The sequence below is a fragment of the Quercus suber genome, unplaced genomic scaffold (assembly GCF_002906115.3).
Source record: "Quercus suber isolate HL8 unplaced genomic scaffold, Cork oak 2.0 scaffold_385, whole genome shotgun sequence".
Taxonomy (NCBI): Eukaryota; Viridiplantae; Streptophyta; class Magnoliopsida; order Fagales; family Fagaceae; genus Quercus; species Quercus suber.
In genome coordinates this window covers 293950-306268 of record NW_027069837.1, presented here as the reverse complement: position 1 = coordinate 306268, position 12319 = coordinate 293950, and the positions used below count along the sequence as shown (strand labels likewise).

Below are 12319 nucleotides of genomic sequence, written 5' to 3'. Positions count from 1 at the left end.
TCTCCTCTTGTTCCCATTTTTACCATCTACTCCCTTCTTCCTTCAAATTTCCAAACATAGTATTAAGTTTGAAGCTGGACATTTTAATTTGATATCTTTACTCAAAAATCATTTTATCATTTTAAGCTTGAAGTTGGTCATTCTAGTTCAATAACTTTACTCAAAAGTCTTTTAGGGTCCGTTTAGTTGAGTGGATTTTAGAGAGGATTGAAAAGAGAGAAGATAAATGGGGAGATAAAATGCTTTTTGGGGTAGTTTGGTTAGAGTGATTTTGAGGAAGGAAAACTGATGAAGCCAGGTGTTTTCTCCCCGGACTTACCAAAACTCAATCTCCCAAATTAGGGAGAAAATGGGAGAGAAAATTGTGCAAAATTTTTCGGACCAAAATGCCCATATTACTAGCTCTATTGTGTTGAGTATGTTCTACTGTGCTGCCTTTGTTTTTGTTTTTGTTTTTGTTTTCTCTCTAATGGGGCACAAATACTTATTTCCTTTGGTTGGTTGTTGCCTTTGTGCCGTTTTTTAATATAAAATTTATGTATACACATGATTCTAAAAAAAAAATTAAAAAATAAAAAATTATGTATACACACATATGTAAAAAAAACTGGGCATGATCTTCTTTTATTTTTTGTCCGTTGGTTTGCTTTTTCTCTTTTTAACTAGGCAGTAATGATTATTTTTGTTAATTCTTTACTCTCCTTTTTCTTTTAATTGGGCATGATTTTTGTTTTAATAAGTTTGGTGTGATTGCTTTTTTTTTTTTTTTTTTTTAATTTTTTATTGGGTGTAATATTTTAAATAAGGGCATATGAGTCTATATCTATAAATTAAAATTTCTATCCTCACACTTTTCTCCCCAATCAAATAAAATAATTTTCTATCCCTCTAACCGAATACACATGAGGAAAAACTAAAAATTTTCTATCCTCTCGTCATTTTCTATCTTCTCATTTATCCACTTATCCAACCAAGAATGAACCCTTAAGAACTAAGAGATTTATTGGTTGGAGTGATTTAGGGGAGGATAGAAAAGGAATGAGAAAATATGGGAGATTTTGGATAGCGAGGCTGTTTGGTTAGAAGGGAAGAAGAGGGATGATTTTGATAGGTCAGATGTTTTTTTTCGGGACCTCCATTTTATTATCTCTTATATTGGGGAGAAAATGAGGGAGGACCGGAGGAGAAAGGGGCTTAGATGAGAATTTACCCATTTGCCCCCATCCCACTTCCACATTAGATCCCCTCCTCCCCCCCACATTTGGTTTTTATTTTTATTTCTTTCTATAAACTATTACATTTTATTTTATGTAATAGAGGCATTAGCAAATTTATATAAACTATATTTTTTATCTTCTTAATTTTTTCTCAACCATACAAAAGAGTTTTCATCCCTCATTTTCAACCCTCAACCAAACTCATGTACTTGAAAATTAAATCTTTTCTATCATTTCATTTTTTTTTATGCCAACTAATCAAAGCCTAAAATGATTTTTTGTGACCAATTTCAAATTTTAAGGATTTAAATAATTTATAGGCAAAGTTATTAAGTAGGATTCTCTTAACAGATTCACTTAACATTTTAGTAATAATTTAATATCACTTTTATATTAATTTTTTTCATAATTTTTTTCTTTCTTTCTAACATCAGTTAGCAAAATGGTGCGTATATTTTTTCTTTGGAAAAAAAGAAAAAAGAAAATGGTGCGTATGTTAAAATTGAGTCGTGATGGGTTTGCAATGTCACTCACAGTCAGAGTCACTCGGTGGCTGCCTTTCTCTTGGGGTTAGGAGAGAGAAAAGTGTGGGGGATTCCTTTGATTGGTTGGACTTTGTAAGAAGTATTTAGCAGCGAGTGACACCCACAACACAACCCAGAAAAAGTCTTTTTTATTCTTTCTCTCCTTTCTTTTTTTCTCTCTCATAACATTTCTCTATTTGTAATTGTGATTGTCTCTCTCTCTCTCTCTCTCTCTCTCTCTCTGGCTGCGCCACCACCAGAAACCCCACAAAGCCTCGTTTTCTTGCCTTCCACAATACATACGATACGATACAGGTCAATTTCTTTGCTTTTTTCTTTGTTTATTCTGTCAGCTGTCCTTTTTTTTGTTGTTGTCTTTTGCTCTTTTTTTGTATTTACTTGCTCACTGGGTTTTTTCTACTCTTCTGGGGTTTGGAGGTTTTCTTTGAACTGTGAATCTGAATGACTGTGAAGGTGTATGCATACCCATTTGAGCTTGGTTTTCTAGAGTTTCTATATTTGGCAGCATTCCATGGTAGCCTTACTGTTTGGTTGTTCAGAAAAAAAAGAAAAGGGCGCAGAATCCACTATTAGGTCTGATGATTTCTTTGGTTTTTGTTTGCTTGTAAAGAATTTGAAAAAAATTAAAGAGAAGTTGGGTTTTACTCTATTAAGTTGTTTGTTTCATTGGGTGTTTGAATAATGAATGTGACATTTTGATCTCTATTCACTCCTGCATTTACTCAGCTACTATTAGGAGCATTGGGATATTTTGAATTTTACTCGGTTGAGTTGTTTCATGATTACAGTGTCTTACCCTGTGCTTTTTTCAATTGGGATTTAGAGATTCTCTTGTTTTCAGGGTTTTTTTTTTTTTTTTTTTTAATTTTATTGTGTGCTTTGAAATTGCACATGGTTACACTGAATAATCTCAATTTTGATTTGTTTTCAATTTTTATGTAATGTTTGCTTATTATTTTTTCGTGGTTAATAATACCTTTATGCTTCATTTGATACAAAGACATGAATTGCTTCTAATTAGAGGAAATCAATAGGTTTTTTTTTTCCTGCATCTGACAAATGCAGAAAAAAGCTATGTTGTTTGTTCTTTTTGTTTCATGAATTAGATTCTTTGTTTTCAGAGTGTTTCCTACTCTTTAAGGCTTTTCTATTGAGTTAGTTGTGTTCTTAGGACAATATGAGACTTTAATTATAGCTTCTCTCTAAAATGCTTCTAGTATTATGTAGTCTCGTTTCAACTTTTGATAAAAGCAAATATGGTGAAGGCAGGTTGCAAAGGCTCAGCGATATACAAAGTTTATGGGGTAATTATGTAGGTAACGTGTTCATATTTTCATTTCCATTGAGATGGAAATTAATTGAGGAAGTCTACACACGAGCATGTGCTTCTGATTGTTATTGTAAATAGGGCAAACAGATATTGGTACTTACAATGAACTACAGTTGAATATGTTCTAAGAGATGGAACCTGCCTTCCCCCACCTTCCCTTTTCTTTTTTTTTTTTTTTTTTTTTCTTTTTTAAAATAAAATTTATTAAAATGAGTATTGGAAACATCTTCCACAGGGAGTTAAACAGATCGAGTTCAGATGTAAAAATTTGTATAATTGTTTCTATATTGTGCTATACATTGTCTTAATGTGCCTCTAAGTTTTGTCTCGTTGTCTGAAATATGCATGGTACCATAAGGCAAAATATTAAGTTGTAAAGGCCTTTGAGTATTCCCTTAGTTGAGTTTATGGTTGCTGGGTGTGTGCCTTAGGGTAACACTTAGATAGGCCCCTGATGTGTGACTGCTGCTCCGTGATGTATAAAAATTTCTTGATGTCTGACTGCTGCTCCTTGATTCTTCACCTTCTTTTCGACGCTTCTCTAGGATTGTTTGGTTTCCTCGGAATCATTTCTTGATTCTAACTAAAATGGAAATGGATGCCCAAAACTTTAGTATGCAAACAAACATTGCTTCTGCAGATGATAGTATAAACAAGCATGTACATGCTGTTGTTTTAATGCTTTGTGGCTGCTATGGTACAATGTGAGAGGGGCAGAAAGATTATTTCTAGCATATTAGCTCTACAAAGTTTGTCAGACAGTATTTTATAAATAATTTTAACTTTTGTGTGTGTGTGGTTATTAAAATTGTTATTGATGCCACTATTTGGTCTAATTTTTTTACATAATTACATTAAAGAAATTTTCTTTAATTAAAGCCTATGGTGTTATTTTTATGGTTAAATTAGGACCTATTGGGGAAATTAAGCATTTACAATCGTTGAATAGGGCTGTGCGTCCGACTTTTAGGCTAAGACAGAAAATCTTGATTGGAGCACAGCATTTCATTGATATTGCATGGTCTTGTACTCTTGTTATTTAGTCTTAAATTAGGAGCAATATTTTTAATTTATTTATTGTACTTAAAGCTTCTCTGTAATTGCAGCAGTTGGCAAATAAATGGTTCCTTACTGATTGATATGAAAAGAGACCTTGATTTTAGATTCTAAATACCATTTTAAGGGCCTGATAGATGGAATGGAGTATTAACGCTCTCTATTAAGGCCACATAGGATTGGAAGTTAATTATTAATTACAAATTAGGGTTTATATTGATTGAGTCTCTTCCCTGAAAGAGTAGATGGAGGGTCCAAGTATTGCTCAAGGTTGCCTTGTTTACTTGGACTGCTGCTCTGGGTAAGATTCTCATGATTGATAATTTACACCATCGTAAGGTATATGTGATTGAGTGGTGTTACATGTGTAAGAAGGCTGAGGAAAGTATTGATCATTTGCTCCTCCACTATGATTATCATGGTGAGATGTGGTCCCTTGATGTGTTGGCATGTTCTAGTTTGCTAGAAGGGGTATTAGTGATGTTTGGTGTGCAGTACCATTATGTCTGATGTGGTTGATTTGGAAGGAGTGTAACTATATAGAGCGTTTGAAGGTGTAGAGAGCCTCTTCCAGAGTTGAAGTTGTTTCTTTAAGGGCGTGTATGAGATGGCTTTGTTACCCAACCATTCTCCTTCATTTTTATTTATTTTTTTATTTTTATTTTTATAACTTTGCTTGCTTTCATTAGGCATGATAAGACTCTAAGTATGTTTCTTGCATACTGAGGGGCTCTTTTTATTAAAAAAAAACTTTAATTATTTATCAAGAAATATGTAGATAGAGGAAACTAAATTTTTTTTTGAGAATCTCATTCCATTTGACTTCATTCTGACCTTGTTATGATGAAACCTATTGGATCATGACTAGTGATACCATATTTTACCAATTACTGTAATTTATATTAAAAAAATTACAATAGTTTCATATAACTCATTTGAAGTTTGGGCGTCTGTATGACCTAATCTTGGAAGTTTCAAAGAAGTGTGTTATGAATGTGCATTTCTTCCTTAACATACCTAGTCAAATTATTAGAGCTTGGAAGGTTATATATCTTAGTCTGAAGTTAACATGTTGTAATCTACATTACATATGACTCTATTCATGTATCAATTGCATGTGCGCATCTAGATGTTGAAATGTCTTTGTCTATACATTCCACAGATGAATTGTCATGTAGTCCATTCTCTTTTCCCTAAACCATGGGGTAAAGTGTTCATGTACTATATGTTCATTGTGAATATATAACTCATTTGATGTTTGCATGTCTTGTATGACCCAATCATGGAAGTTTCTAAGAAATATGTTATGAATGTGCATTTCTTCCTCAACAAACTTTTTCAGTTTGGACAAAGTTTAGCTACAAAATTGATTGTAGCTTAAGACTACAACCCTACTCAATATCATTAATATTACTACAGATTTTGAAAATCTAACCGTTGAATTGCATATGCTTTATACTCTTAATACACATGTCAAATTTTGTGCTAATCTGATATTATTTACTATATAATCTATAAGATTATATTTTATGCATATTTTCAAACTACAAAAACTTGCAATTTAAACTATTTCTTGATGACATAGTAAATTTTACAAGAACGGAGGATATAAGAAGAAATGTAATCCAATGGTGGTTTTGTCAAAATTTACCTCCAATAAAAAGATATCGAGTAAGGTTGCTACAACCAATTTGTAGCTAAAGTTTGTCCTTTCAGTTTATATGACAATCCAGCTGGTATTTTGTTTCTATATGTTTCTTTTCATTAAAAACATGAATATGCAGTACGTATCCATGTTTGTACTCTATGAAAGGTGCCTATGTTTGTTCTTGGTTTATTGAGCCTGTTGGGGCATGTTTATTGTTGATTCATTTAATGAGAAAACCAGCTTTCTAGCCTTTTCAGATCCCAGCACAATTGGCTTTTTTCTCCTTTACTTGCTAATTCGGATTTTTGACAAATCAGATATGTAATATTTAAGTTGCCGGTCAGTAGCCTTTTTTTGGGGGGTGTGGTGGGGGGGTTCTTGCTAATGGAATAGTTTGGTTTAATATCAAGCCAAATTACTTTATTTCAATTAATGATCCTAATCTAGAAGACACAATTAGGATTAGAATAAAAACAAAAGCTATAGACATGAAACCATGCACCACTTGTTTGGATTTGAAGCCATGACGTCAACCTCCACCTGTGTTTGAAGGAGGAGGAGGAGATTCCATTTGGTCCAATACCCATGGAACTAGTGAAGAAAATGACCACATGGATATAGTTTCTTCTTCTTTTGACTGTATGAAGCTGGTTCCTGGAATTAATATTTATTATTTGATAAATGAAACTTTTGGTCAAAATAGTATGGCAATAATGATGCGGAAGACATAAGAAGATTTTTATTTTAATTTAGTATCATTTATGTTTGTAAGTCAGTTGTATTTTTATGTTTTAAGATAGTAGTTTATTGGGTTTCCTACGCCAATTAGAATTAGGGTTTACTTCTCCCTATATAAGCAATCTATTGTAGTCCTTTTGGAGATGATTTAAGATTTTGAAGAATGAAAAAAATGGCCTTTTGGTTTCTTTGTAGGCCTAGGTTTTGACTCCTAGGTCATATCCTTTATTTTCCTATCTTTCAATTTTAATGTTCAATTGTTCTGGTTGCTCAGATAAACTATGAAATATTTTGACCTGAATCAGTCTTTCTTACCAGCTTTAGTTCATTGCATTGACCCATATTCCTGTCACCAATGAACACATTATTTGCAAACAGCATATACAATGTAAAACTTCATTTTTCGAGGATGAAATGAAGGCCTTTGGCGTGAAGGAGCTGATACCTCTTACCATGCCTAATGAAATGAAGTACTTTGGCATAGCTAGAGTGCTGCTAAGTTGGCAATCTTTATTTCATTGATGCGTAGATACTGAAATAAAATTTCCCCATAGACCATAATAAAGCCCATAGATCTTTGCCTTGTAGTTCAGCATCTATATTCTTTTGTGTTCTAGATATGAAAGTTCCATAATGTTTTTAAGGTAGCCACTTATTAAAAAAAAAAAGTTTTTAAGGTAACTAACCTATAATAAATGTTCTTGCAGGCAATAGAGTTGTACATAGCTAGATTGGTATTCAGTTTTCCAAACTTGAAAGTATCATGCTGTGGAGTAGTTGCAGTTTTCAATCACCCAGTTTTAATGACCGATGGACTTGCTGATTTCTCTAGGCTGCAAAGATTCCATGATGCAGCAGAATCACGTGCTTCCAAATAACTATTAAGCTGTTCACCACTTGTCATTCTTCTTGGTATGCCTGTAGCTTGGTAGCTGACAGAAGTAGGTGGATTGAAATGTCTGGAGAGCTTATTCCAATGATCTCTTGATAGCACATAATTACTTCTGTGACGTTGATGATCGCAAAATACTGTTGTCAAGGCATCACATCAGGGTACCTATGGACCAGCATGATCTAAAACCAAGTGCATTGATGAATGATGTCAGGCACCTCTGTTCTCCCAAAGAACACGATTGTTTTCGGGAGGCAAACAGCATATCTGATTGCTGTGGAACATGTATTAATGGAAATGCTGGAGTACAAAAACAAGACCATGAATTCAGTGGTGGCAAAGCTAATAAACTGCCAGAAATGGAAAGGAATTATTCAATCTCTTCCACTTCTTGTTCCAGAGAAAATGCAGATGATTTGAGCGCACCATCTTCTGTAATTTCCACAATGAAAGATTCAGTACTTGAGAAAGAAAATCGTGCTGAAGGAACTTCTGCAGTAATATCCAATGGTAACAGACTTGAAGTCAAGGGGAATCTGAAGCAGGGTGAAGTATCAGCACTTTCCCCTGAAGGAAATGCTTCTACAAAGAACATCTCCATGAAGAGCGATATTAGCTCAGACAGTGGACAACCCCTTGGCAAGGACAATAATGAGTCAGTGGATGGGAGAATGAGTGGGTATTGGTCAAATGCTGGTGAAAGTGGATTGAAGTCTGTGATGCAGGCATCTTTCCATGATAAACCATATAAAACTGAGTCCTCATCTTCTAACTCAACACACATCAGTATTCCAGCTTCTTCAAATGACAGCTTTCAAGTAACTTCTGTGGATGTTAAATCATGTACACATAGTAAAACCGGTGCCATGGACACTTCCACTTGTTCTGACTTCAAAAATAATCTCAAAGAGCCTGCACTCCGAATTTTAGCCGTGGGTATGGCGGCTCAAGCTTCCAAAGATGTTCTGGATGCTACAATCTTCCAATCTGGAAAACAGCAAAATGTGATTAAGGCTTCAGAAATTGTTCATGTCAGAGCAAGTGATGGTAATAAGGTGCTGGGGGTGATTTCAGACCATAATTCTTGTACTGTGGATGATATTGATCTTCCAACTCCTGACATGCTTAAGAGGAAAGTCATTGAAATTTCTATTCAAGATAAAGCACAGCCTTGTTATGATCTGGATGATGCACTGGAGGTGGCTCAGAGAGTTGCAAGAGAAGTGGAGAGAGAAGTTGGTACATATAGGGAGCTCTCAGAAAGTTCCTCTTCTGTACAAGAGAAAAATGGTGAGGCAGTTCATATGAGCTCTGTTGATTCTGCAGATTCAAATAAAAAAGACTGCTTAACAGAAACTGGAAGCAAAATCCAGTTTTGCAATGAACAAGGTAACTGTGATGGTCGTTATACCATTAAAGAGGTGGGGGATCCAGAAATGTCGACAAGAAATGAAGGGTTGTGTTTAGAAGTCAAACAGCCATCATATGTCACGGGTCCCAGGATGATATATGGATCTGACGCTGGTCTTCATGGTCATGAATCATCTGATATGACTACAAAACCTGAAAATGTAGCTGCCAGTGACCAGACTACTCTATTTGGATTTGATCTTAATGAAAATATCTTGGCCAATGAAGCTGAATACCCTGAACATTCAGTCAAAGAAACTATTTTGCACCATTCAAATAATGTGATGAGGCCAGTTCCTGTTTTGGCTAAACCTGGAATTTCTATATCCTTACCTATGCCTCAATCACAGTGTCTAGGAGGTTGGAGGGGATCTGCTCCTAGTGCTTTCCGAACAATTTCTCTTTCCAGGAATTTCAATAGGAATAAATCACCATTGGCCAATGATAATAATGACAGCTCTATACAGTTACAGGTTAAAGGCATTGACCTCAATGTTGCTGCTGCAGGAGCTGATTTGGACATGGAATTGCTTACAGAAAAATGTGTCCAAGCCCAGTCAAGTTTAGCTTCTGAAGAGTCTTCTGTGGAAGTCAGTTCTACACGAGCAAGAACATTCCATTTCGATCTCAATTGTGCAAGTGAAAATGATGACAACAGTTGTCGATTGTCTCCACCAGCTTCATTATCAGGACACTCTGTTAGGGATTTTGATTTAAATGACAACCTGACATCTGCTGATGCATGTATCGATGCTCGACATCCAGGTCAAGGCACACAAGAATTAAGAAACAGTGCATCATATGATGATCCTGCAGTTTCATTAATGGGCATTGCAAGACAACCGTACTCTAGAAGTGTTGGCACTGGGTATCCAGCAGGTTTTAGTTCTTTGCATGGCTTTACTCATGTTCATGCCAAACCCCTTCAGGTATCTGTTTCCAATATGCTTCCCTCAAATGAAGAAATGCAGAGGGTATATCCATTGCAACACAAGCCAACTTATGCACAGCCACCCCCAGCACCACCTCATGCTTTCCTCTATAACAATGGATTCTGCTTTGACCCCAACAATGGCCTATCCTCAACTTTGTACCCTCCCAATTTCTTCCCATACGTAACAGACCCACGTGGAACCACCGTCATCCCACAAATTATAGGTTCTGGTGCTCTTTCTGCCTTGTCAGGTGCTCCACATATCATGAGTGTTCCTGGTGGACCAGGCCGTAGCGACATTTCAACTATGAGGCCGAGTTTTGATCTCAATGGCATAGCTAATTCTTCAGAGAATGGAAGCAGAGGAGAAAGCGCCAGACAAATGTTTATCCCTGTAAGTAATTCAGTACGTGAAGAGCCAGTCAAGTCTTTCCAACAAGTTCATTTATCTGCCACATCCATGAAGAGGCGGGAACCAGATGGGGGATGGGACTCTCATCAGCTTAGCTATAGATAGGTAACTTCTTGGCACTATGTTTTGACAGCTTCGGCTTCCATAATCAGATGATTCTTAGTGCCAAACTTTGAGCTGAAGAAAACATTATTGGCTGCTGTAGCTCAATTGTTTAGCCTGACTACGGTAGCTACATGGAGTCAGACAGGCTTCCACAAAATATGATTGGAGAATATTAGTGTTTTTTTATTATTATATATATATAAAAAAAATTCTTTGCCCTTTCTATTTTATTGTCATTTTATCCTTTGCAACTTGGGTTGTATAAAAGGCTTTTGTACATGTCAAATATTTATTTAACAAATATGCAAATCACTTTTATCATATAGTTACCATTGACAATATGATTATCACACCTCCTCCTAAATGAATGGAGTAGTTTACATGCATCTAGTTAACATTGTCACAGAGTTTTTATTTTTTTTCCTAAACAATTTATTAGGCAATTTATCATTGTTGGATTATTTTTTACTTCCAGGCTCTAACTGAATATTTTGTCTTGCTAATCTACTTGCTTCACCGTAATATAAAATTTTAAGTTTTGAGCATCCACACCTTGTCCTTAATACCATTTTTTCTTTTGGGGTCAAATGCACACAAAAATCCACATACATCGGGCTAGTAGCAACTTTGCATTTCAGATTTTAGAAGAAGAAAAATTAGATCGAGGCAAGCTCCTCCTTAGATCATATCTCAGTTGGCAATCTCTTTTTTTTTTTTTTCTTTAAATCTGTCTATATTTGTACATTTCCATTACTCAAAGATGCCTCACTTCAAATGATGTCTTTCCATTTGGTTCTTGAGAAAACTCGAGGGCAACAATAAGAAAAAAGAAAATTCTCATTTCTTTGATAGGATTATCTTATTTTTTATTACGTTTAGAACACAATGCAATCACACAATTGGGTGCTTGAAATGGGCTCCTTTGATTTGTTTGTGTTTTCCTATATGTTGTTGTTGTTTTTTTTTTTTTTGAGAAGAGTTTTCCTATATGTTGTGAATTTGCATATTTGAGGTTAGTGGATGTCTTAAATATGATTTTTCCTTTTTATTTATTTATTTATTTATTTTAAGCCTTTTGCTCTCTAGTTTAGTCTATTAGGTTTTGTTTGTTTTCTTGGATAATAGTTCCAAGAAAAAAGGTTTTCTCAAAGGTTCTATATTTTGGAATTACATGAACATTCACACACTCTGTTTTTAGAAGCAGAGGACGTATTTCAATATAACAAATAGATTGATTAATTCCTATAAAAAAAAAGATTGATTATATGTTATTACAATGTTGAATGAAAGAGAGCAGGAGGTGAGATTTATTTCAAAAGTATGAAGCTAAAATAGAAAAAAAAAAAATCCCTTTCAAAATTTGGCTAAATTTCACACGATGATGGGATGTGAATGCTTTTTACCTTTTTAGTCCTTGGTTTAGTTTTCACGCTTTGGCATTCCTTTCTTAGGTTGCAATTGGTTGGTTTTGGGCAAAATATCCAACAAGCAAAACCCATCGGATGGTGGGTGGAGCAGCCGACACCAAGTAAAAATCATAGATGTCAATTGGTGGCTATTGAGGTTGACACGTCCCTCGGTGGAGTCAAAGCGATATGAGAAGCTCATCGGAGCACAAATTGATGGCGATGCAAAAGTATATTGACAACTTATGTGACACTTATTTAGGTGAAATGTGTCAATTTTTTGCGCGTCCAATTATCTTTTATTTGTTTTTATTGTTTAGTCAAAGTTATTTAGGAAGTCTTATTAGTATTTGATAGTATATAATTTAATAAATTATTATTGGGTGATGTAAAGACCTAGGAAGTTGTCCTTGTATTAAAGTTATCTAGGATTTTTTTTTTTTTTTGGGGAAGTATTTATTATAAACTTTTAAACTCTCATGCATTGAAATCATTAATTATAATATCAATAATTACATTTACATGGAATGCCTTCCTTTTCCTTAGGAGCAGTTTGAATCTAATGCTTCCAGTGCACTGGACTCGTTAGGATGATGGCATGTGTCTAAAAATAAACACGTGTGACA

The 12319-nt window shown here is 34.8% G+C and overlaps 1 protein-coding gene across 2 annotated transcripts; it reads left to right on the top strand.

Annotated features, from left to right (window-relative positions):
- The first annotated feature begins 1772 nt into the window (after positions 1-1772).
- On the top strand, positions 1773-12094 carry LOC111988068 (uncharacterized). 2 transcript variants are annotated; one of them, XM_024019828.2, is made up of 3 exons: positions 1773-2056; positions 7242-10287; positions 11739-12094. In XM_024019828.2, exon 2 carries the CDS (start codon positions 7594-7596, stop codon positions 10285-10287), a length of 2694 nt encoding a protein of 897 aa, XP_023875596.1. In that variant the 5' UTR covers positions 1773-2056; positions 7242-7593; the 3' UTR covers positions 11739-12094. The 2 variants fall into 2 exon arrangements, with proteins under 2 accessions (XP_023875596.1, XP_023875595.1); XM_024019827.2 differs by lacking the exon at positions 11739-12094 and having other exon boundaries at positions 1774-2056; positions 7242-10612.
- The last annotated feature ends 225 nt before the right edge of the window (positions 12095-12319 follow it).

Coding starts and splice junctions, on each gene's coding strand:
- LOC111988068 (XM_024019828.2), top strand. CDS start 7,594: ATGGACCAGCATGATCTAAAACCAAGTGCATTGATGAATGATGTCAGG.